The following is a 27,073-nucleotide window of genomic DNA, read 5'->3' as shown; positions in this document are numbered from 1 at the left end:
ACTCCCAGTGCAGGGGGCCCAGGTTCAATCCCTGGTCAGGGAGATCCTGCAAGCTTCTAAGACCCAGTGCAGCCAAATATGTAAATATATTTTTAAAAAAATCAGTTTGGAGTAAAGGGGTAATCAAAAGGTCAATGGTTAGTTATAAAGCTTTCAAAACATGAATGTGGGTAAAAAAACTGAGCTGAAAAATAAATTTCCGATCCCAGATAATATAATTCCTTCCTCACTATTTTATTCCTGGTGAAGGGTTTTCTGGGGTTTTTTTCGCCTCTTTTCTTCTTTGGTCCTTCCAGCATCATTCAGGTGTAGAACAAAAGGAAATGAATGGTTTAGTTGCTGCTCTAGTGCTGAAAGCTTGAAAGGCGGTCCCCTGGAGCAGCCTCCAGTGTCCATCCCCGGGGGCTTCGGCCTTGGTGGCTGTGCAGAGTTCCGGGCTCCGGTGGCCACCGTAGGGCCAACGCTGGACGCCTGGCTTCTAAGCAGAAGAAATGAAAGGCTTCTTCTAATATAATAACTGACGGCCTCTCGGTGCCGTTTGAACTGTTTACAGACTGAGTTAACGATTACAGGCAATGTGTATCTTGGCCAGGCGCCTGAATTTGTTACCCACCCATCAGATAGAATCAAAAGAGCCCTTGCATGCCTGACTGCAGTCCTTCCAAATCACCTCACAGGGATGCCGACACAAAAGGAGGAGTGTTCAGAATGTGCTCTCTCTCGGGGCCGGAGTAAGAAAATCAGAGTACCAAGCATGAAGCAGGCACTGGGGGGCCGAGCTTCAGGATGGCGCGGGGCTGGGGAAGGGTCAAGGTCAGCTCTGGGGTCAGAAGAACCAGATTCTTTTTGAAGCAGTTCAGGAGGTGTAGGCAGGAGTCTTCACGGCTGACAGCTAGAGGATGATGGGGGTGGGTCAAGTAGACCTTGAGCTGAAGCAGAAATCTGCACTGCCGCATGTACAGAAACCTGGAGGATGGCAGACCTGCAAGGCTGGGTTTATTACTGTAGGGTAGCAGACGCAGGAGGAGGGACAGTATATTGTGGGTTTTTTTTTTTTTTCTTTTTTCTGAGAGCAGTGTACAAGTTGAAAAAGAATATCACCTTGAGAATAAGATAGGATGAGAGACTTCAACAATGATAGTAAATAAACTTAGGGGAAGTTAAGGGTGACCCTTTTCATTAGGGTAACTCCTAAGAGACTGCCATCTATTTGAACACTGTCAAAATGCTTTTTACACAAATACATTGAGTTTCAGTATGAGTATTAATCATGGCTTACAATGGGAAACCAGCTAGCTTATGATGAGGAAACAGACCTAACACCGATAATGCCAGAAACGCTTTCTGGGGTCAGCAAATAGTAAAAGAGCACTCAAGCCAGGGAACACTGGGTCTAACTGTCTTTGATTGTATGCTAACTGACAGACTTCAAAGGACGACAGTAGAAACTTTGACTATTTCTTTATTAAGTACCTATTGGCCTCTGAATACATTTGAAAGCAGAGGAAATGGAGACTAAGACCTATAAGTTTGAATATAAGCCAATATGTAAGACAGTTGCATATTTACTCCAAAATTATTATTACTACAACTCTCTCAAAGGGGAATACCTATCTTCAGACTCTAAGGAGTGGTTAGATTTATGGCTTTTTAAATTTCCATACATGGTCTGATGTCGAGGGAACAGAGATTATATAATATCACAAAATGCTCTCACAAGAAAATCTGGGGACAGTGGATGCAATTCCGATAATACTGTGTGAGATCATTATTACATGGTGCTTCCTTGAATTCCTTTGCTGCTTCCACTGGCTGTGGTTTTTTTCCCTCGTCCTAACTTGCCGGTGATGCTGCTATTACTGAACAGTGAGTGACCCACACTGCGTAGCGGGAGATAGCCCTTCACGTTCAAAGACAATTCTTCAGACTATCTACTTTGAGGTGGAGATGAACTTGACGTTGCTGTTTTGATTACAGTGTAGGTCAGGAAACTGACTGATTTTTGAGATTCATTCTAATGTTTTATATTTTCTGCAACAGAAACGAGCATTCACTCACACCGTGCCTTGAGCAGAAGCGCAAGTGGGTGTTGGTGGAGTGTTTCCAGCATTCTCTGAGCTCCTACCTAGTGAGGGCACCCTTTGCTCCTGGGGAAAGATTAGAGTTCATGTTAAGTTTTAAAGCACAAATTTTAATCTTGGTTGCACTGAAACTGTAGGGAGAAAATGAGTCAGAAGGTAAGTTTGAGAAGTAAAACTACAAAAATAAAACCTCTCCATTGATGGTGAATTTTATGAAGAAATTCCAGACAATCCCAAAGAATCTAGCCCCAAACACTTGGAGAAAAACAGCCTCAAAGAGGAACAGAACGCGTCTCCAGTCTTTCCCTATACTGGTGGTGAAAAATAACTTGACATCAGTTAGAATGAAAAAGACTAATGCACTGGATATTATACAAATGGAGAGAAATCATTCGAAAATTATTAGGGAAACAGAAGAAATCAAGGGAGAAAGAACTTTTCTTTCACAGTTTTTAAATGCAGAAAACGACAGTTGGACAATCCTCACACAGTGTGGCTAAGAGTCTACCTAGAGCCTTTACTATCCCCGGCTTAGGGCACTTACTTTGTAAGGGAGATTAATGCACAAGAAGTTCAAAGCAGGGCTGCAGAAGGATAGAAGAACTTGAGGAAGTGACTCACAGGGAAGGGCAAGGGCCACCTAGATGAATACCTTCGAGGATAACAGCGGAAGACCATGGTGCGACAGTTGCCGTTCCAGTGACTGGGCCGCTGCTAACACTGGCTCCACAATGCCAGCTGCGTCTTTGAACTTCAGGGCTCTTTATGGAAATGGCATCCGTCCATCTTCCAAATCCTCCGACCTTCAGGGTTTCGAAAAATCTATGGAACTCAATGGTTCAGCTCTTTTACCGATATTCTGCCTTATCTAGAGAGCTGAAACTCTGCCATAGGGTTCTCCGAAGTGGGGCATGGTGCTGAGTAGGCAAGTATATCAAGAGGAAAACAATGTTCCTTATCAGGTTTCCATATAGTAGGTTTGTTTGGACCGATTGACAATATATGGAAAATAGATAAGAAATACTGATTTCCTTCTTCATGAGAATATTACTACAAGCTCTTTGCCTTGGTACCTAGTGAAACTGGCAAATATTAAACAGGATGTTATGGTAAGTTCCCTAACTTTAAATACACACATGACTCAATTATTCCAGAGATCTGCCAAACCTACTATCATAGCAATAGCTATGAAATTATTCCTTATTTTGAGGGACAGTTTATTGCCGTGTACCCTTGAACTCCTATAGTCACAGTTCCCTGATAAGCAAATCGACCATGGCAATGAAATTAGAAAGCCATAAAACACAAAAATCTGAGAAACATCCTTTTGCAAGGAAGATCATGTAACTTAAGTCTTTCACCATAAAGATCAAGTGTTAAACTCAAAAAAAAAAAAAAAATAGACTGGTTTTGCAGCTTCAGAAAGAAAATAAATGTGGTTTCTCTAGCTAAAAGTTTTCTAGATGATGTAGGAACTTCTGCTTAGAAATTACTTTCTAAACAACTGCAAAGGGATGACTATAAACATTTCCTCAGCCTATTATAATAAAATCCTCCAGGAAGCTGCCTGACCATTAAAGACGGAGAAAACAGCAGATGCTGTCATTTCAGTTCTTTTCTCTCATTTTCTGTATTTTGTAATTTTCTCTAAAATCTAAGCTTTCATTCGATAGGGAGGGGAAAAGAAAGGGTCCTTTTCTGATGGGAAGGCGCAGCTGTCAGCATGCAATCTGGCACGCAGTCGCCTGTTGATGCAGCCTACAGAAGGCAGTCTCCAGGTGAACCACGGCAGCAGCACACCGATGTGTTCAACAAAGCGGTGGGTATCTGATGGCATCCACCGAACACATACAGTGAACCTGTGCAGCCACAACATGGAAGGGAGTAGACCGGCTCATCGGAACACCAACTGAGTGAGACCAGCGTAATACGGAGGATACAGAAGAGACCACTTGCCATGGTGAGAAGAGACACTGGAGCTGCCAGTGGGCACAGATCTTCTTTTAGTGGCTCTGAGATGCAAATGAGAGAAAGGAAACAGAAGGACCGTCATGTAGGTTAAAATTCTTAAGGAGAGAGACAGCCAGTGCAACCAGGGTGAGATGAGGGAGCAAGACTTAGACACTTAGCTCCCACACACTGAATCTGAGACAAGGCTGAAACAGAGAGAAAGACATCAGTTTGTGGAGAGATTAGACCTGATTGTTTGCTGCTAAGTGATATTAACTCAAATCGTAAGTGGAAGAAGGGATTTCAGGAAAGAGAACGGGGTGGGGTGGGGAGAGTATACCAAATTTATCCATTCAGATGTGACCATCTTCTCAATAGGCAAAATTTCTCAAAGGCCAGGTGATTAATTTGGCTGCAGGGTCTCCAAAGGCAGCTGTTTTCAGACACTGATCCTAGGTTTGCTTAAAGGAAGGAGTTTTCCCTAAAGGACTGAAAATACACAGTCATTTTCAGTCCTTTGCATGTGTATCATACAAACGCATATATTAGCATAGTAGATTCAGGGTGGTTGTTTTTACATAAAGCTAAAGATGATGTTAATTTCAAATAATTTTCTATTAGTGGTTAACAAACACCATTCTCATCTTCAATTTCTGTTGAGTTCCTTTGGTTCTGATGGAAATCTCAATTCTTTTTCCATCTTTACATTTATTTGGTGACACCTAAGCTTAGAAATTAAAAATAAAAAAAAAACCTGTCTATGCAGAGATGCTGAAACTAGGGTGGGGACTAAAAAAGAAAAAAACAACTCAACTGCAAAACTAGAGGGGGGAAAATATATGCGTGTATAAGCAAACTTGACTGTAGATTAAGTATTTAAAAAATTGTTCATTAACTAATTAAATAGAGTTATGAAGATTGTGTCCACTTTTTTATAAAACACACAAACCCCACAAACCCCCCAAAATAAAAAAGAACTAGCAGCATTTAAAAAAAAGAAAGAGATAATAATTGATCATTCTTCTCAGTTCTCAAAAAGAACTGTCAATGTCAATCAGGGAACAGGATATTCTGACTAGCACAAGTTCTTTTTTTTTTTTTTTTTCAGCACAAAGTTCTTGAAGATAGAACGCTCAGAATAAAAGTTTGTGATATATTCAACCCTCCAAAGACCTGAAGGAAGTCCTTTTAAATTCAATTCATACTAATGAATCCCTTTCATGTTTTTTTTTTTAATTTAAATTTTTACAAAATGTATTTCTTTGGGGCTGTGCTGGGTCTTGGTTGCTGCACAGGTTTTTCTCCGGCTGCTGCGAGTTGGGGCTGCTCTCCAGTTGTGGTGTGTGGGCTTCGCCTGCAGCGGAGCTCAGGTTCTAGAGCACGTGGGCTCCGTGCTGCAGTTCCCTGGCTCTAGGTGTGAGCGCAGTAGTTGTGGTGCACAGGCTTCCTTGCTCCATGGCATGTGGGTATCTTCCCAGACCAGGGATTGAACCTGTCTCCTGCATTGGCAGGTGGATTCTTTACCACTTGAGCCACCAGAAAAATCGTGAAACCTTTTCTAAAATGTGTGGGTACTGGGACTTCCCTGGCAGGGCCCAGGTTCAATCCCTGGTTGGGGAACTAAGATCCTTAAGCCATGGTGCAGCCTAAATAAATAAATGAAATGAAATGTACTTTCCCATTTAAGTACATTATACTGAGCATAATTTAGCCTTTATTTAGTATCTTTGATATCTTGTAACACTAGAGGGATAGCATTATAGTCACTTTTAGCATGAAATAATTTATATTCTGATGTACAGGAAATTGGAATGTACAGGATCCCTAGAAAGTATTTATATTATTTCCATAAGTTCTTATAGTATTTGTTTTTTAGATCTTTTATATCTGCTTCGTTCTTTTATCTCTAATTCATAAGCAAAGAATAGAAAAAAAAACCTGGTTAATTTGGTATTTTTCTATTTAATGAAAAATTTCCTTTAAAACTCTGGTTCCAAGGTAAAGAATAGAATTGGAAATTAAAAAAAAAAACAATCAAAGTATGAGGTATTAAGTTTGCTACCAAGATTGCCAAACTTGAATAACAGGTGTCCAAAATAGAACTCTCTATTCATTTTAAACACATTTTAAAAAATGGAGGCTAGCAGTTCATTCATTCTTAACACACCATATTGCTTAGGATCTCAAGACTTTGCCCAACAGCCTCAATAAATGTATAAAGATATCAAGAGGTAAAGGTCAAAAAAGGAACTAAGAACATCAAACAAGACCGCTGGAACTGACCCAAATCATCACATGCTGGGCTCTCCTTTTTAATGATAATAACAGTGATACTGAGTGTTTATCCATGACTTTATTTCAAAGAGCTTCAAACACTTTGCAGACATCTCTCACTAATCTTTACTAGGCCTTGAGAAGAAAAGTTTTCCCCAAGAAGTACCTTCAGAGAGGGATGCTTCCCAAAACCAATAGAAGAGAAAACATTTGCCTCTTTCCATCATCCCCCAAACACACTTGCCTCTGGACTCCCACTATGTCACACTGCTATTGAAAGGGATTATAATACCATGCAAGTGTTGAAAGGATAATAATGGTAAGTGAGTTTGTTTCTAAAAGAGTTAGAAGCTACGTGTAGTTAATCATAACAGTGAACAGGTAAGTAGAAAAGATGAGAAAACCCATAATTACGTTTATCCCATTATTTACCTATTTGTGGGCGAGGTTTCAAATTGGTAAAGTTACAGGACAGAATACAGATTTTCCATACTGCATAATATTAGTCCCTGAGATGGCTCAATGATGATCTTTACCTGAAAATGATTTCCAGACCACAAATACTTGATAGGTGAAATGTCTGAAACTGCTTACTCTCATTTTGATCTAATACTTCTCAGATGGGGGGCTGGGAGTCACAGGGACTTGTGGGATAATTTCCAAGCAGGCTATAGAACCTCATCTGCTGAGCTTCAAAGACCTACATGTTGGGACCAGCACAGTGCACGTATAACGAACTGGGTGAATTGGTTCCCTTGATAATCCTGAACTTTTTTTTCCAGCCCTTGGAAAATTGCTGCAAAGCTGGACAGCTGAACCTTCAGCAATCTGAGCAGCTGTTCCAGGGTAGCAGTCATTAAAGCAATACTCTAAAAACTTCAAAAATGAAAATGTAAAAGTGATGTGTAATACAGTTCTAGGATCCTCTGACTCTGAGAAGTAAAAACTTAGACAGTAGCTGTTTTACGCTGTGTCAGTGACTATTACCTCACTGACCACGGAAGGAAGGTAATGGGCTTACCAGTGTGCAAAGGTCCAGGGAGGGCACGTGATTCACCACGGCACAAGGAAGGCAGTTACAGAACTTAGGTTCCCACCCTAGAACCTCCACACTATTAGTCACTCTAAGTCACCATGGCTATCTGTTACTATATTACACTTAATTTAATCAGCTCTTTGGCCCACAAAATTTTTAATCTAAAGCTTAGCCTTCTTCGCTGCATAAAAAACACAAATGGTCTTCCTTAGTTATTTCAGGATAATGCCAATTGAATTCAAACAGGTCAACTGAGCCCAAATCAATAACCCTCAAACTTAATATTTCTTACAGTAATTAGGTGAATAAGAAACAGTTCAGGTCAAATTACTATTAATAATAGTACCTTACATTTGCAATTTTCAAAGACAATTCTCATATATTATTTGATTTCAAGCAGGCAGGCTATTTATTACTATTATGCCCACTTTACTCGTGAGGACACAGACTCAAAAGAGGTTAAGCAAGTTTCCTTAAGGTCACAAAGCTAAGAAGGACCAGAGCTGAGACTGAACACAGGATTACTGAGAGCTCTTCTCACTGTAGGATGCTGCCACTCGTTTTAGAATGTACTTTATGCCTTATTATCATATTATATCATCACATGTGGATACTGTGGCAAAGAGTACTATTTGGTGGGCATAATTATCTTCAATTACCTGATTGGTGATAGAAATTACGCACTTGAGGCCAGAAGGTCTCCAGTTATACATGAAGTTAGAAGATAATGGAGTAACTCTACCCTAAGGGAACCCAAGAAATGCTCTGATAATTCAAAAGGAGAAAAGTCCTCATCAAGGGAGTTCGATTGCTTCCACAACAACTGCCTAATCAGAGAGCATTCAACAGGTGGCCCACAGGGTAATTTACATTTCTGGGAAAAGGAAAAAGCAGCAGGGCCAATGGCAACTCCTCACTCGTGGAAATGCTGCCTGGCGTTGTGACTTCAGAGACACGTTCCTGATGTCTTTCGGCTAGATCATACCTTCCTTCATGCTTCCTAGGTGTATAACTGCACAAGAAAACTTCCAAATAATAAATTACCAAGTGATTCATCATCATTAATCAACCCTCACAAAAATCTTGAAAACCAAGTGGACCAGGGAGTTTTACACCTCCTCCATTTGATAAACAGTAATCACTGAATGCTGTGCAAAGACTACCTCAGAAGTCAATGGGAAAACTAGCATTAGTCTTCCTGAACTGGAACATCCAAGTTCCAACTTGGGGTGTATGCACCCACTGTTCGGGCGTCAGCTACTGTAGTTTCTGGGTAGAGGTTGGCAACAGGAGAAAATCAGAACTTCTGGCAGCATTTACAAGGCAGGTGCAGTCATAAAGAACTTGACTTTTGATTCCGTTGTCTCTGCCAGGACAGGTGGTTTGGTAGAAGTATGGAATCCTGCCAGACAGGCTCCAATTCAAACATCCCTTTAGAAAACAAAACAATAAAAATGGAAACAAAATGCCAAATCCTGTTCCATAACTTGAAGACTGATACTGCCTGAAAAACGGCACTTTCTATAATAACATTAATTTGGTACAATCATACATCAACTCAGGAAGAAATGACATGACGAAAATGAAAGGTCTACTGCAGGTTGGGTGCTTCCCTTATATTTCAAGTTATTCCTGTATATAAGCTAAAGGGACACACATTTCAGTGAATTTTCTCCATATATTCTTAGTGTTTAAAAAACCTCAAACCAAGTGTGAACCCGATATAAACTAGGGACTGCAGGTGACACTGATGTGTGGGTTCATCGACTGTGAGAAACGTGCTGCTCTCATGGGGGATACTGATAATGGTGGAGGCGCTGGTGCATGGAAAGGGGAGGGTATATGGTTGATTGCTACACCTTCCTCTCAGTTTTGCTGTGAACCTAAAACTCCTGGGCTGGGCCGTGCCGTGCTTAGTTGCTCAGTCATGTCTTTGCAACCCCATGGACTGTAGCCCACCAGGCTCTTCGGGAATCATGGAGTGGGTGGTCGTGCCCTCCTCCAGGGGCTCTTCCCAACCCAGTGACTGAACCCAGGTCTCCTGCGTTGTGGATGGATTCTTTACTGTCTGAGCCACCAGAGAAGACCAAACCTAAAACTCCTAATAAAATAAATAAAGTCTTGGGACCTCCCCGGTAGTCCAGTAGCTGGGACCCCACGCTCCCCACGTGGCAGGTGCCAGAGTTCAATCCTTGGTCGTTCACATACTGCAACTCAAGATCCCATGTGCCGCAGCCAAATACGTAAGCGTTTAAAAAATAAAGTCATAAAACAATCAAGAATATGTAAATGAAATAAAACCCCTCAAAATTACAATCTAATATCTGCATAGGAGTAACACAGGCAAGTTAGCACTACTGAGAAGAATAAAAACCTTTGCTAAATCCTGCTTACCCCACCCATTCTGACTGAAGTTCCTAGTACTATAAACTAGTGTACTTAAAGTTTTGTGAGAATGGTCAGTTAATGAGCCCATCAAAGAGGCTGTATTTCTCTCTTAAAAAACAAAAACAAAAAAAGAACTATAGCATGTTAGTTCAGAACAGAGTAAAATATAAAGAATTGTTTCTGATGGCAAGGACAGATAACTGACATTTTTAGCAGGTCTGTCTTCAGGGCAAGCCTTTGTGATTGATGATGTAGGCTCCTAACCACAAGGAGGCCACAAGAAGGCCCCGAGGAGGAATGCCCAGAGAACCCTGAGGGGGCACTGTAGCTGCCACTACTGAAATTGTGAGCATTTTTGGTGTTCCTGGAATTCTGTTTCCAACCACTGCTTTGTGGTTGCAATGAAGGGATAGAAAGAGATTGGAAATCTTCTAGAGCAATACTCTTTTCTGTTCATATTCACAGAGCCAAGAGTAAAATAACAAGAATGTACTTTACCCAGGGCATAATTCTGCCTAAATCTGCTTGATCCATCACTTTATTTTTCCTAATTCTTGTTTTTGTTGTTGTTAGAAGTTAGATAATCTGCAAATGGGTTCCAGAAAAACTGGAAGAAATTCGTGGATTCGAGAGAAGGATATTTAAGGAGCCATAATCTGAGAACAATGCCCTGTAAATGTCCCTAAGCGCAAGAACCAAAATATCAAGTGAATCATTATCCTTACCCAGAAAATAATTTCTTAAAGTTACAGGCTTACTTTTCCCTAAATGATAAATTCTCCCTAGTCAGGCCCCAGAGATGAGACTATGAAGCTGGTGCTTAACATGGTCGTGCCTTTTTACGCCTGACTCAACCCAACAGTTTAAGTTCCTCCTTCATTTACCTGCCAAGACCTGAGTTCAGGCCCTCGGGTGCTGAGGGTTTCCTTTGTGGGAGAAAATGACATCATCAACACCTCGGAGGCTGTGGGGGAATGCAGGGAATGCGGCTCCCTACGCTGGTGATATCATCAACCGTCCTGGGAGAAGTTAAGAGTTGAAGCACTGAAGGTTAAAAAAGAGAGGGTTTTGTTTCGAGTTTATCAATAGATTTTGATGTTCCCTAATATTAGATTTTAAAAGGGTAGGTGGAATTTCCCTTTGCTAAGAACGTCAAGAACTAAACATACAGGAGTTAAGTCCTGACAGAGCTACTCAGCTCATTTGTATCTTACTGGGGTACCTTACATCCAACCAAGGAAAAACAGAGCCTTGGTTATATTAGGCTCTCTCCCAGTCCTTAAATGAGTATATTCTTTGGGAGACTTGCTAATGTTGCAAGTTTGCATTCAAAATAAACTCTAGGCACTCACATAATCCCCCAGTCTCCTCCAAACTTTCTTTGATGTCCAACAACTAAGGACAAGAATCTTTGATTAGAAAACAATTTCTTTGGTTGGAAGAAAATTCTTTGCAGGGCGTGAACAGCAGGAGAAAGAAAAGATTTTTCTGAAGTGCAAACTAGTTGGAAACCCCCTGGGGAAAGAATCTGATTCCCAGTCTTTGAGAGGAACGGGCCTGCCTGTACAAGCCGCCTCCGCTGCAGGCCTCTGAGAAGGCGCTTTTGTGTCTACTGTAGGGCCCTCAGCAACAGCACGGCAGCCCTTCTCTTTATTTTTGCCAGCGGAAGTTTTCCAACTCTGGGGACACACAATGCAGAAAGTCACGGTTTAATAACAAGGCACAGTTACTAATCAGATGGCCCCACTTCCACTCCTTCCAAATGCCTCCATATGCTCACATACTAAAGCTCTAACCCCCAAATCCACACAGGAACACCCATCAGCTATTCTGAAATTTTATTTCTAGTCTAATATTCAGCTTACTTACAATAATTCAACTTTACAAATTGTTTTAGGAGCAGGTTCATAATCTTCCTTTTACTACAATGGTTCTGGGCGATCTCTGGCTTTTACCAGCCTTTCCAAAGGTTTGGTCGGATTCACTTACACATAAGCTCGGCATTGATGTCAGTGTGGTTTGGTCGCTGGGACAGCCTTGATGAAGGATTTAGAATAAGGGTCCTCAATCTACTACACGTATTTTAAAATATAAAACTCCTCCAAAAACGTCTTTTCTATGTGTGTTAACTGAATGTAAACACAGTATAGGACCAAAGTGCAACTGAGCCTAGAGCTTAGTTTGGCTACTGATTTGTTATGTGACTTTAAGGAAGTTGATCAGAATTTTTTGTAACCAAAAAAATCTGTGACCACCTACCAAATAAATTTTATCTCAAGGGGGAAAAAATAAGCAAATTACATGTCCTTTTGTTTAATAAGTCTATTTCTGAAATAAATATAACCTCTAAATGTCTAGAACTGGAAAGAAACTTAAAGGTTACTTATCCCACCAACCCTAACCCAACAGATGAAAGGTTAAATGACTTGCCTTTATCTTTTAAATGCTCACAAGGTACCTGTGAACTTTTCATATGTCCAAAGGGAGACAACTAAATTTCAACTAATCTCTGACAACAATAAAAATATATGATGTATACAATACAGTTTACTAAGGTTACAGTAGGTAATAACCTAGTGTTTTTGTCATAGCAGACAGGTAAATTATACTAAAACCAAGAGAATGAGAATAACAGTTAATATTGACTAAAGTCAATGATAATAATAAAAGCCTTGGTATTGAAGGCTTTTTCTAAATTTTCTAAATATAGATGATATTCAAATATTTTTCCTCCAATTAAATAAATTTTTAAAATACTTTTCACCTTCTATATAGTCCTAGTGTTTATTTTTTCTTTTATGCAGTTTATGAAGATTTAAAGTGAGCCAATGAGATTATCAGTTCAAACAGAACTCCCAATGTGTTGAACTCTGTTTAAAGGTAAAATTTTTTTATTTAATTTTACTACAGTTTAACAGGAACTTCTCATGTTAGAAAGCCAGTTTGCAATTTGAAAAGAAAGCCATTGTGTTTAGTTATTTGGACCTCTAAAGAAAATGCTACTGATGAGTATTATACATACAGGAATATTTATACAGGCAATATTATAACCTATACTTAACTGATAAAAGTGAAAATTAGAAGGTATGACTGTTTGGGCTGTAGCTGTCCTCTAGATTTCAACTACTTGAAGTTGCCTGGGTGAAAATTTTACGGTTTTTGTCTATTTTTTCTTCAATCATAGAGGACCTCGAGACAGAATCACCACAGTCGTTTGAATGAGTCCTGAGAAAATGGAAACTGGCACTGCAATGCACTGATGCCTGTACTTTTTTTTTTTTTTTAATTAATTAATTTATTTTTAATTTTTACTTTACAATTCTGTATTGGTTTTGGCATAGATTGACATGATGCCTGTACGTCTTGTTTGGTGCTCATCACGTACCGCCTTCCACTGGTAAGGCTGTATCTCCTCGGTCGCTCTAGGCAAGGGGGCTGTCCTCTGTATTCCCATAGGACCTGCCACAGAGTATGGAAGTGAAGACCCCACAGTAGAAGACCCTAAGTATAAGACATGGAGAGACTCCAGAGCAGCCCCCACTCTCAATAAGGATCTTGGCCTAGAGTTCATAAAGAGCCTCTATTGCTTTGAAAACACAATCCAGGACAAAAGGCCACCTGGTGCAGTGACTCCATGGCGTAACTTAACTGCATGCATAGGCACCAGGTAAAGTAATGCTAAGTTGCAGCAAGGTATTTTTCTGTCTGTTCACTTGTTTTTAAGCATGCCTTCTAGTTGACTAGGGATCAAAGACAAAAGAGACCCTACGGCACTCCATAATATCTTCTTAATGGAATGTTCAGGGAGAAAATCTCTGCCAACATCTGCTTTTTAATCTTCCCACAATGACCCAAAGAAGTTTAAAATACATAAATAAGGTTTGCTAAATATGCTGGCCAGTAAGATATGGCAGTAGATTGGCAGTTCTTTGACTGGCAAAGCACAAATCTGAGTTTATTTCTTCCTCTGTAAAATGAAATGATTGGATTAGGTTTTTTCCTAACTTGAAATCTGATGATTATATTTTACAAATGGGGGCTATTCCTCTGCCCTCCCACCCAAAACTGTATTTTACCCCAGGTAAGGAAAACTGAATAGGACCTATTTCCAGTAAAAGGCCAATAAAGTCCTTCACAAAATTTAAAAAGAAATTTGGCCACAAGATTTTTAAAGTTAGATTAGCCAATATGATTCTAAGCAGAAGATATAACAGTGAAAGAACACAAAACTGGAAGCAGGTGAAAGATTTTTCTTTTAAGAATGGATAATTTATAATACTGTAGAAAGCAAGAGAAAAAAGAATGGAAATCTATGATCATTTTTTAGGAAACAGCAAGATTAGTAGGCATAAAACATAAGGTCTTCAGTCTTATCCAAATTATTCTACAGAAATAACAGCAACAGTGTTTCTCAATTATCATACAGTTAGTTATGCACAATAGTACCCTTTTGATATATTAGCATGCACAAAATTGATAGGTAATGATAACTGACTATGCTATTTAAAATTACAGTAATATATGGTTGATTTCCATCTTAATAGAAGTGCTCTAAATTTTTAAAAAACAAACAGGGGTCTTGAAGATAGTTATATTGCCATCCTGAAGAAAGATCACTGCTTCAGATTCAGGATTGAAATATCTAAATAATATAATTTCCTATCTACAGGGAAAATGTGAGACTTTGTGTTTACAATTTTAAAAACCCTAATTTAAATCACTTTGATTATTTTGGTGTTTCTGAATTTGAAATTAAATACAGACTCTAATATATTAAAAAATATCAAAAGAAAATGAACTGTAATGTTTAGAACCCAGATAAAAAGAAGTGTATGTAAAGTAGCTTATCTGTTATTTAAAACCAAACACGCAAGAAATAATGAATGTTTTTTAAAGAGATTCAAAGTTTTCTGTTATAGCAAACAGAAACTGAAGGGTCCAAGGCCTCCTACCTTAGGAAAAGCAATGGGGCTTAAAGGGACAGAAGACAAACAGATGAGGAAAAGTCTAGCCTCTGTTCTCTGACTTCAGGGACCAAACAGGCACACAGGGCCACAATTGTTCTGCTTACATCAAAACAAATTAGCAAAATATCTTTTATTCTTATGTGTCTTTGAGTGAAACCACCATGATGAAGGATTGTAAGGAAATGGCACCCCACTCCAGTATTCTTGCCTGGAAAATCCCACGGATGGGGGAGGGGCAGGGAGCCTGGCGGGCTACAGTCCATGGGGTCGCAAAGAGTGGGACATGAATGAAGAGACTTAGCACCCCTGCACACACAGGCATCTCTTGATGCAGTTTCACTTAATATTTGGAGAGCACAATTCCTTAACTACACATAAGCAGTCTTTGTCAGATACCAATTTTTCTATCTAAGGTCATCTTAGGTCAGGCCAACCTTCTTATAACTGCACTGTTAATACTGTTGTCTGTCTCACTTCTACTAATGTATACAAAGACTTTTCAAATTAAGTAAACTCAAGGTAAGTTAGTTTTGAGAATCTGGTTTCATTTCTGAAATAACTGGGATTATTCTAGGATAATAGCTCTTAATCTAGAATCTTTACATTCTTACATGTGTCTCAGAGATTCTCTCCACTGGGATTTTATGCAAAATTGTACCTTAAGTACATATGGTCAATAACTTCCATCACATTTTCAAAGGGGCCAGTGACCACCCCCCTCCAGAAAAAAAGATTGAAAGCCACTGTGTTAGGGTATCTCAGGATCAGAATTGGGATTCACAAGCCCCAAGGACTAAGAAGGTAAGTTCCTTTGGATGCATGCTAATATCTTATAACCGGGTTTCCCAGATGGTTCAGTGGTAAAGAATCTGCCTGCTAATGCAGAAGACATGGATTCAAGATCCCTGGGTTGGGAAGATGCCCTGGAGGAGGAAATGACAGCCCACTCCAGTATTCGTCTTGCCTGGAAAATTCCATGGACAGAGGAGCCTGGTGGGCTACACCCCAGGGGGGTCGCAAAGAATCAGACATGACTGAGCACAGCACACGTGCACATACCATCTAATAATCACAGACTTTATACCAGTACCCCAAGACATTTTTCTTGGAAAATGAGAATTTCCTAAAAAGCAGGGATTGGGCTAGTTATTAAAACTAAGTAAGTGCTGCGTAAAGGATGTTGATTACACCAAACAAATAGTTTATAGGCATGTTTACAGTTTGAAAATGACCATCAAGGAGACAGTACGGTGTCAGTGATAAGTCAGAGAGAGAACAGAGTGCAGCATGCTCTATCAAGCCCAAAGCACTCACAATAATCAACTTCAAAAAATGTACTTAAAAAATGTGATGAGATAAATAAGTCTGTTTCATCCTAGAGTGATCTCTGACCAATCACAGCCATTCGGCACCACCATAATGCTTCTTATACTCATTCAATAAATATTTATTGAGTACCTCCTATGGGAAAAGCACCAAGTACACTAACACCCTGTTCCCCAAAACACAGCTCTGAACTGGAGAGATGAAAGCCCTGCTTTCACAGAGCTCACAGCCTCCTGAGGGGAGACGGCATAAAAGTGTGTCACACTGCAGGAAGTTTCTAAAGCAAAGCAAAGCAGGGGCGGAGAAGAGGAGCCCTGGGGGACAGGAAGGGCCCCTCAGAATAGGCCCAGGAAGGCCTCGCTGAGAAGGTGTATTTGACACTTGGGGCTGACATCTGAGGGACTAAGAAAAGATAAGTGGGACGAGGAAGTGGAAAGGCCCTCAGGTGGGAGCAGGCCTGGCTTAGCTGAAGGACAACAAGGTCACAGCAACTGGAGCAGAGTGAGGGGTGAGGAGGCAAGGGGTGCAGGTGCCAGGCCAGATCCTGCTGCAGGCCCTCAAGAGCTCATTGTAAAAACTCTGGCTCCAACTCCAACAATTCTCAGCAAAACAATGAATGCAGGTCACAGAGTCAGCTCAGAGGGCTTTTGAGACATAAAGTTGGCACCCTGCTTCACCAATAGCTGAATTACCAAATTGAGCAACATAGGTCCCAACAGAGGATATTGGGACCATATCCATATCTCAGCCATTGACAATATTTTAGCTTTTGAGGATTTCCCTGAGAAAAGCACATCCTTGGATAACTTAAAAAGTGGACTATTCATCTATCTCCTGCAAAGTACACAGGGTCCATTTATTTCTGTGTGACTTTGTTCTAAGATAATTAACTTGCTTTCTCTCTCATTAAGTTTCCTTTTCTATAAAACGGAGTATCACCCGTATTTGGTTTACAAGTATCTGTGAATCATTTTAAGCTCCTTGGAAGAAAATCACTACAGAAATTTGATGGAACACCATCATACACTTCTCTAACAACAATACCCTGCTATCAATTCTGGTTCCTGACAGAATATTTATAATAGTACATTGCTCATTTATAACATCTTTTCCTCTAGTGTACTTAGTAATTTGAAAGGAGTAAGAGAAGGGGGGAAGCACATAAAATTAAAGACTTCTCAGTGGATAAAATGTAAAGGCTTTTTTTTAATTGAAAACAAAAACAAAACCTTGAGCCTCAGGGATATCTTTAAAACTGTATAAAAAGTTAACTATGACTAATTTGTAGATAAAGAAAATTACAACACACACACACAGTTTACCATAAAAACCAAGGAAATGCCTACCGCTGGAATCAGCTCAAAGGACACTAAATAGCCTGATAGGGGCAATAACCAAGGGCACAGCTCATTCATTACTTCCTACAGCCAGAGAGATTTATGAATTTGAACTTACAGCAATTCTGCTGGATTTCCACATGAAGTACAGAATGATTAAATATACAAATCTGTCTGATGAGTACTTTTACATAAGTGAGATATCTCCTTAACCTGAAAAATTATCAATAAAAATATCTGCAGCTTCCTTCTCTCTTCTGGGTGTCACGCTTCTAACAACAAAACCAAGTCAAGCTGGGATCCCAGGAGGCAAGCACCTCAGCCTGCTTGTATGCACAGAGGATTTACATCCGATAGTACACTTCTGACTACATTCCAAAGTCAATTATAAATTAACTGAATTTTCTGCACCCCCACTAACATAAATAACTGAGAGTTGACTGTACTTCAAATAGTTATACTTCTTTTAAAGGCTGGCCTCAAAGCAAAATTACAAAATCTTTGAAATCTCTGCTTCCAAGAAGCTCTGACTTGAGCAATGACAGTTAGATGCATGCTACTTCAAAGTTTATTATTTCATGTTCCTATGTTAAACAACTTATTGTTATAAAATGAAGAGAAAGGTAATGATAATTGTTACACTAAAACAGATATACCAAGTAAATAACATTCTGATTTACAAATATCTTTGTAAATGAAGCACAAATGCAGAGAAATAGAAGAAATATATATAGTTTGGACTAACTGCAGAGAACAATACTCATCATTTGCATTCTCTTCTCTTCTGGAAATAAGTTCATCATTTATATAAGGCCTACCCTGGTGTTCATCTGCAGCATTTTTGATGTACAAAATTTTAGAGTGAGAACAGCATGAGCTCTGGGGTTCAAGCTCCAGCCATGCCACTTACTTTTAGACTTTGGCAAATAGCTTTGAGACTCACTTTGAGCCTCCATTTCTTTACCTATAATATGTGAAAATAAAAGTACTGTATGTCTACTGTATGATATCACTTATATGTGGCATCTAAAAAAATACAACAACTAGTGAATATAACAGCAACAAAAAAACAAGCAGACTCACAAAGAACGAACTAGTGGCTCTCCCAGTGGGGGCAGGGAGGAGCAGCAATACAGGGCTGGAAGGGTAGGAGGTACCAATATTACGTATAAAATAAGCTACAAGGATATATTGTACAACACAGGGAATATAGCCAACATTTCATAACTATAAATGGAGTTGTACCTTCAATAACTGTGAATCATATATTGTATATTTGTAACATATGCTGTCCTGTGTGTACTTAGTCATGTCTGACTCTTGCGACCCTATAGACTGTAGCCTGCCAGGCTCCTCTGTTCATGGGATTCTCCAGGCCAGAATATTGGGCTGGGTTGCCATTTCCTTCTCCAGGGCATCTTCCTGACCCAGGAATCGAATCCAGGTCTCCAGACTCTTTACCGAGTGAGCTATGAGGGAAGCCCTGTGACTTATATAATATTGTACACTAATGCTACTTCAGTTAAAAACACAATTAAAAAATATCTGCCCTAATCTTAAAAAAAAAAAAAAAAAGACTGTATTTCTCTCTTGAAGGGATAATGAAGATTCAGTGAGCTAATACATGTAAAGTGCATGGCACAAGTTCAGTTATACAGGTGCAAATCTAAAGCCTAGAAAGGAAAAAAACTATCTTGTCACCCAACTACTTAGTGGCAGGGTTGGAGCTAAAAGTCAAGTCCCTTTAGTTATAGTTTAATCACTTTGTCAACTGCAGGTTTGGTATACAGCATTGTCTCTCTGGCTTTGGCCAAAACTTAAACTATGAAGTTTTCTCTTCCTCCCCAAAACGTTCACTTCAGGCCCTGACTACAAATAAAGTGAGAATGCAAAGATAGGATAACTATGTGTTGACTAATAGGTAAATGAAGGGGCAAGCAGAGACACCCTGCAAGGGGAATTTGTCCAGGAGGTGTTCACTGCTGCTGGCCAAATGCTGCACTACCACAGCTTCCATTGTAGGTCTGAAGCCTCAGGGCAGCACATTCTAATCGTGATCATAACTTTAACCTGGAGTCTAAGAAAATCCAGGACAACCAGCTAAGCAGGAAGAATGTGATGGTTTAAGAATCAGTGACCTCTCCCGCGTTACACTGAGATCCTCTTGGGCTTCTGCTTTGAGGAGAAGGAAAATGAATTTTGGGTTGTCCCTCTAAGTCACGTTTATTAAAGAGCAAAAATTGAGAAAGAAAACAGGACTGTAATCATTTTTAGAAGTGATAGCAACAATATCACTAAGAAGTAATATAAACAAACATTGATAAGAGGTTAACAAACCAGAAAGCTGGACAGTGAGACAGCGCATAAGCTCCAGCTCATTTTCCTTCTACAGTTGGATAAACCAGGAGAAAAAAAAAAAAGAGTGTATTCGAAAGAATGGTCAAAACAATAAGAATAATATGTACTCACTACCAGTGTCTTTATCACACTGCCAAGTAACTAGTTTCCTTGGCATGAATTTGTGTGTGTGTGTCCCCCCCACATTCTGCTTTTTCTTCGAGATATAACTGATATATAACACTGTGTTATTTTTAGGTGTATAATATGATTTGACATACATATATATTGTGAAATGATCACCACAATAAGTTTAGTTTACATCCATCATTACTCATAATTATAAAAAAAATTTTGGGGGGATCTGGATTTTTGATGGCTAGTTAGGGAAATACTGAGATAGAAGAGTGGTAGAAGGTTATCCTAAATATAAACATTAAATGGGAAACAGATTTAAAAAGGAGCAGGAAATCAGAAAAGAGGGAGAGACAGATTTTGGCAAATGTAGAGGAAACCTAAGAAGTAGACACTTTAAAGACAATGGCAAACCCGCACAGGGATTTGAAATAATACGGTTGTGCAGAGAAGCGGCTCTTGGGCCAAATAGGAAGGAAAACAATATAATTTGGTCAAGACTAAGATGGGGAGTTTTGAAACGGACAAGAGACGATTTGAGAAATGAAAGAAATATGACCAAGGCAACACTTCCTCTTTTATTTTGACTTTCTTATAGTACTTTAAAGAGAATATTATAATTTAAGACTCTGAACATATACTGTACAATGGATATAACTCTTGGTAAAGAGAAAACTGAGGAATAAGAATCAGGACAAAAATTCACCAAGACCTGGTCTTGTACATATAGTCATGAGATGAAGCTGAGACAAACAAAATTATTTTAGGAGAAAGTTCTATGGTCTATTTTATTATTAAACAGAATAATAATACTTGGGGCACACTGTCACAGGATGTTTCTCTTTGTTTAAGGAAAATCCAAATTGTAATACAAATGAAAATCCAGTTAATTTGGTCCTTATGAAATAGTACATACACTGAAATAACTGAACAAAATGTAAAGACACATCAGATTTTATGAAACTTCTGGAAATTACAGAAACCACAATAATGCAGTCATCATTATTTTTTTAAAATCATTGTCCTCATAACTTCACATTTCCCAATGCACTGCATGCCCAATTTTACAAAGACTTAACTGCATCTTTGAAGATAATCAAGCTTAACAGGCAGCTGGAATAATTCATAGGTATAAGGATATATAGAATTATCTAAAAGTCTGCAACGCCAACAGAGAAAACTGTCTTTGCATTTGTGACACCAGGGGACAGATATCCACCAAGAAAGCTAAAGTGCAGCAAAGCACAGCTCTAGGACATTCAAACAGAACTTGAGCTGAGTGGAAGGCTTGGTTAACCACAGTTGAGTAAACCTGTGTTGCAGTGTAATCTGATAAGGAACAAACAGCATGGATTCTAGAAGTGTACACCATGTGTCCCTAACACGCTAGACTTCTTGCAAAGAGTTAATCAAATAGTGGATAAAAAAGAACTGATGCATCTCATTCAAAAGTTTTTTTTTTAAGTCTCTCATAAGAGATTATTAAGAAAATTTAGTAATTATTGTGGATTAAAACTTGATTAATAGACAATAAACCAGGACCAATACTGAAAATCTCCAGAGATTAATACTAAGCTAGTATACAAATTTATTACTGACCCTGACATAGAAGAAGCTTGCACGGAGAGAAAAGGGGAAGAAAAGACTGGAAATTGCCAATGACGCAAACTAGCTACTGGAAAGCCTGGAAAGGTCCTGCTGAATAACAGTGAAATTCGCTCTTCACAAAGTGAAGAAGCAATACTTAAAGGACAGTGATAGACTCAAAGTTAATAGGTGGGAAAAAAAGGATTAAGCAACACTTACCAGCATGAGAAAAAGGGCAAAATAGGAGAAGACATGATAAAGATTGACAAAGTAATAAATCGCAAAGAGAATGCCAGCTAATATCTCTTACATACCTTTTCCTTTATGAATATACAGAAACTGTACGTAGAGATGTATTATAATAGAAAACAAAAAAATTAAAATAAAAGAGGACACTATTTAATGCAGCATATAATTAACCCATTGAACATGCTGCCACAGGATATTAATAAGGCACAAAGCTTAGTACAGCTTCCAAGGCCTCAGAGATACCAGAATACGAATCCATCCTGAAATTACTTAGGGCAAGAAATGAAAATGGAGTACATACCTCACTCATGCTTCAGAGTATTAACCAGGCAAAGTCAGGAAGGAAGTTTCCTTCCTAACTGTTGTATTCAAAATGATTTATGGTTTCAACTTTTAGATATTCCTAAGTCTGTCCTAAAGTTCAAATTAAATAGACCCTTTTCCAAAAATTCTTACACTGTTTTTTCCAGATATATTCTTTTTGCCTATTTTTCTAAATAGCAGAGCCTTCCTTTTCACCCAATTCTTCTTCCACTTCACTTATCCCAGCTTCAAAATATTGCCTACGAAGTAATCGTGAAGAGCCACTAAGACATACATAAAACTCTGTGTTGGGCAAAAAGAGTTCTATAATTTGTTAAATTTTCTCAGCTTTTTCCTTTGAGTGGACCAAAATTTAAATTAATACAATATTTTGGCTCTGTTCATATCATGCAATAAAAATCTGAGCTTGGACACTAAGATGAACCATATTTAACAACATTTTCACCTGTGACTGAGAGCTACAGCAAGAAACGTCCTCTGATAAGATGAATTGTAATCAATAAGTAATATAATTTTATAGAATAAAATACTAGAATGCCACATTAAAATGGCAGAGCCCTCCAGGCTCTACCTTTGCAGGGTAGGGGTGGGGGGCGGGTATGAGCAATTCATCTATGAAATGCTATGGCCTCAGTCAGTTCATAAACTAAACACATATAGAGTAGGCTATGAATGAGTTATAGGCAAATTTCACAACTGCAAAGCCTAAGAAACTGTCTGAAAAACTCTGTGGGTCAATAAAACACGGATGCTAAATTTAAAAGTTTTGAAAATAATAAAATTAAGTGTAGACAAGACCAAAGTGATCAGGAGGCAGGTTTACACCTTGTGTCCATTTTGTAATTCAATCCTCTCCATTTCGGGCTTAGCAATAAGGTGCCCCACATGGTATAAGGCCAACCGTAGCATTCAAGCTTGACTGAATTTTAAGTGACACAGTGATCAAATATGCTCCAAAGGCATTCTAGAACGTCAGGGTGCTGCTGACCATCAAAATCAACCTTAGTGCTCACCTCAAATCTAAAACAGGATATAAGTGTACTCTTTGAGTTAATTAAATACAAGCCCATATATTTCATCTATTAAAAAAAAAGTGTCCAGAATATATCACTTGCAAAGAAAGGTCTTATTATGTAATGTAGTGTAACACCAGAGTTAAAAATAAGCAGATGATCTTATAAAATACAGCATTTATGTTTCTTCTCGAGTATAAACTCAGAATTTGCTTTAGAATGTCAATAAGTAACATGTTTAACAAGATGAAACAAATAGAAAGCCAGGCAGCAGAGCCCTTCTGTGGAATTCGATTTGGGAGACAAAAGAAGGAAGGTATATTTCAAACAGATGGAAAGTGAAAAATAATAAAGTCATCCTTACCTGCATTAATTTTCCTTCTGCTGGAGTTATTTCAGCAACACCAGCAAACACGCCTTCCAAAGTGAGATTCAGTTTTCCTGTGGGGTCCATTTTCAAGGGGATCACTCTGATAATAGCCTTCTGCTCAGCTGATCTTTCAGACTCCACCGCTGCTGCCAGTACCAGTCCCGTGCGTCCAAAGCCTGCCTGCAGGGTAGCCATCAGCAGCCAGGGCCAGAGGGCAGCCAGCTGTAGCTGGTGGCCACCACTCATGCTACCAGCTGCAGCGATGCACTTCGGCCATACATACTGCTTCCAGTAGCTAAGACCAAACGCAGGTTCTCGAATCCAGACAAATGGCGGAAAAGAAATTTCTGCGTCAGTTTCAGAAAGCCGAGTTGTAGTTTTTGCCCTTCCTTTCTCTAAAGTATATTCCCAAGGACAGGTGGTATTCCTGCTCAAGCAGGGAAGAAGGTTATTGTCAGCCTACTTCTGCTTCAGGTATGTCATTTTCTCCCATCTTCACTATGATTAGTAAAGATATCGCACTTCTCTTTGGAATTTTCAGTGTTGCTTGAGGTTGAATGTCACATCTTGAATTTTTATTATGTCAGATCACCTGGTGCTGGTCTTCCATATGCAACAAGTTGTCGAGCCACTAAACCCAATGTTAATGAACAAAACAAGGCAAAGTAAACGACTAAGGCCATGCATCAAAGGTGAGAGTGAAAAACTCCAGCTCAGAAAATGAAGAGGTGGCCCTTTTAAGTTACAAAACTTGTCAATGGTAAAAAAACTAAAGATCACAGAGCTTCTTTTTTAAGGGGAAGGAGAGGGAACAATATTTCAGACCACACCTTGAGAGAGAGCCAAAGATGCTACATGTATTCATAAAAGTTTCAACATTAAACTGTATTTCAGCATAGCCAAAGTTCCAGGCCCATTGAACCTATAACACTTTTCATGAACTTAAATATACTATGAGTTTTAAATTTTCCACCTAGATTTGCCAGTAAGTTAGGTGCTGATTTATATGTCTTCACATATTCACAGGATAAATCTGAGAATCACAATCTTTTCCAATTTTCATAATTAGAAGAATATTTGAAAAGGTTGGCTTCAAATTATCTTTTCCAGTTGAAATTCCTATTTCTATCTTTATCTTCCTTTCTATCTTAGGGATTCCTCCTTTTATTCTCCTACTTGAGAATGCCAAGCACTGTGATTTCCCATGAGATGCTTTTGGAAACTACTTTATTATCCAGATCTTATAATCTGTAATTTTCTGGGTTTATAGTAAAACAAAGGACTATTCCTAACACGTTTTCAAATTCCTTGAGGGGGTGGGGAATAAAAGATAGGGGGAGTAAGGAGGTGATTAGTCTACAAGCTCTAAGTAGAATGCCCTGAAAAAGTAAAAATAATCCTGAGTAGAGTAGATCTGTGCTATTTCTAGGCACACTTGAGAATTTGGGTCTTTGTACAAACAAAATCTTATTCTAAGATTTCAAAAATGTGCACCCTTAAGTAAATATAAATGCACTTCAACCAGAAAGCCCACTGTGTTCAGAGGTCAAGTTAAAAAATCTTGTTAAGTCTTCAGAATAAGTGCTGAAAAGCCAAGCAATTGAATATGAACCTGTTATATAGATTCTTTTCTTTCGCTGAGGCAGAAGGAGAAAAAAAAAGAATTTCAAAAGAAATCTGCAAACCTGTTGTGCTGTCAGGCCCACTGGAATCCACGGGGGTGAAACAAATTCAATTATGCTTTTATAGATCCTGCTCAAGAAAAGGTTTCAACTGCTTAACCAAGTACAGTTCATTCTTCCACCTTCTTACTCTGCAACCAAACCAAGTGCCCCACACTGCAGGTAGGAGCCGAGAAATTCCGCAGCCTGAAAAAATAATCCATGCAGGTCAAAGGCAGAAACTTACTCCAAGGTTAGAGCTACTGTCCCCAAGAACTCTAAAACCACTTAGAGAGGATCCAAAACCATTTCTGAAATCTCCTTTCTAACAAAAGTCCTTTTTCTCCCCAAACAGCATATAAAAATGATGAGATCTTGAAAGAGCAAAGAAGCAAATACATCAGCAACAATTCACTACCAGGAACACAGACAATCCCAAAGGGAGAAGGCAAGGTCTCTGAATCATGGATAGACTTGGAAAGTTCGGAAGAATTCAAGTGCTTCCCTTCCAGAAAGACAATTCTGGATCAACTCCCTAGAGGAGGAAGCCTGTGGTTTGTAATTGGTGTTCTAGCTCGGACTCCCTCCCCTGGGACTGCAATCACGCTCTCTACCTGCTGACACAGTCAGGGTGGAGCAGCCAGAGGCAGCCGCCCCGTCCCGCCCCCTCCTCCTGGCTGCCTGGGGCACGGTGCGCGCACACTTCACCAGACACGTTCCTGAGCTCGCTCTTCTCTCGGCTCCCCAACTCCCTCTATTGAGCCATGGCCAAACTGCACCCAGTTCAGTCCTCAGTACCTTTCTCTGAGTAAGCAAGCTCCCACAAGTAAATCAAGGCCACGTGAACAGATAGGTAAGCAGATTCTGCACCCAAGAGACAGATGGCGGGATGAGGAAATAAAGACCGAAAAAGAAAAAAAAAGAAACCCATAAGATAAAATAATGGACACAACGTTTTGCAAATGTAAGTTCAAAGGGATATCTGCTCTTCTGGGTCTTAGTGTCTATAAAGGCCACAAAGCCAGAATAATGCAATTCTGTGCTGTAGTTCTCACTCACCGATTTATTGTTGTCTTAAGTCAGCTACTCTGGCAAGAATTCTGTCCATTTTATGCAGTTTTTCCTCAGCTTCTGCAAAGTTAAATTCAGTAGCTCTTTTCTAAACTGTGCCTGTACCAAGCTTTTACATTAGGTGATGTCAGAGGGCTGGAATCTGTTATTTTCTTCTTACATCCCTGGGATGTGAAATAATACTATGGATCAGACCTGGGCCTTCAATGTGAAACTGAAAGTAAGTCTATATCATAAATACAAGTAAAGGGGTAAATATATATGCTTAATAAGAAGAGTGTAGGCAAAAAGAAAACTGATTTTTGGTTAATTACATTTGTGAAAAATAATCCTTCTAGTAACTTTTACCACATTTGTGAACAATAACCCTTCTAGTAACATTTTATTTAGAAAGAATGCAAACATTTCTGATGTATGTTTCTAAAATTTGAATTTTCAAAATGACCAGATTGTATTTGACTGTGGCCATTTTATTTTTAACCTGATGCCAATAATCTTTCCAAACTGTACAAATGAACAATGATGTGAATATGATTCACATTACACTTAAAAAAGGTTAAGATTTATGCTACATGCTTATTGTGGTAAAAAGCACATTTTAAATTGTGGCAAGAAGCACATAAAATTTCAAACAATTTCTAATGTGTACAAAAGAACGGTGCAAATTGACTGCTTGTAAAATGTGGAGAATAATAACTGCATTGTAGGTTTGTTGTAAAGACTAAATGACATAATGCCTCTGAAGGCAAAAGGTATGAGTGACCTAGTCGCCTTGAGAATTTTATCCCTAAAGAGGGTTTACAGTCTAATTTGAAAAGATACATTTACCCCCATGTTCACAGCAGCACCACTTACAGTAGCCAAGACATGGAAGCAACCTAAATGTCCATCAACAGATAAATGGATAAAGAAGATGTGGTACATTTATACAATGGAATATTACTCAGCCAATAAAAAAGAATGAAAT

The 27,073-nt window shown here is 39.0% G+C and overlaps 1 protein-coding gene across 1 annotated transcript in view; it reads right to left on the bottom strand.

The window, feature by feature from the left end:
* Positions 1 to 25,618, bottom strand: part of RNF43 (ring finger protein 43) — a 68,875-nt gene extending 43,257 nt beyond the window's left edge. Inside the window, exon 1 of the mRNA XM_040244227.1 lies at positions 23,369 to 25,618. Within this exon, the coding sequence (XP_040100161.1) occupies positions 23,369 to 23,620 (252 nt within the window). The 5' untranslated portion in view covers positions 23,621 to 25,618. The remainder of the gene's footprint in view (positions 1 to 23,368) is intronic.
* Between the last annotated feature and the right edge of the window lie 1,455 nt (positions 25,619 to 27,073).

Source organism: Oryx dammah, unplaced genomic scaffold (assembly GCF_014754425.2).
Source record: "Oryx dammah isolate SB20612 unplaced genomic scaffold, SCBI_Odam_1.1 HiC_scaffold_8, whole genome shotgun sequence".
In the NCBI taxonomy this organism is placed as follows: Eukaryota; Metazoa; Chordata; class Mammalia; order Artiodactyla; family Bovidae; genus Oryx; species Oryx dammah.
Note: the sequence above shows the minus strand (reverse complement) of the source record. Positions and strands in the feature narration are given on the sequence as shown.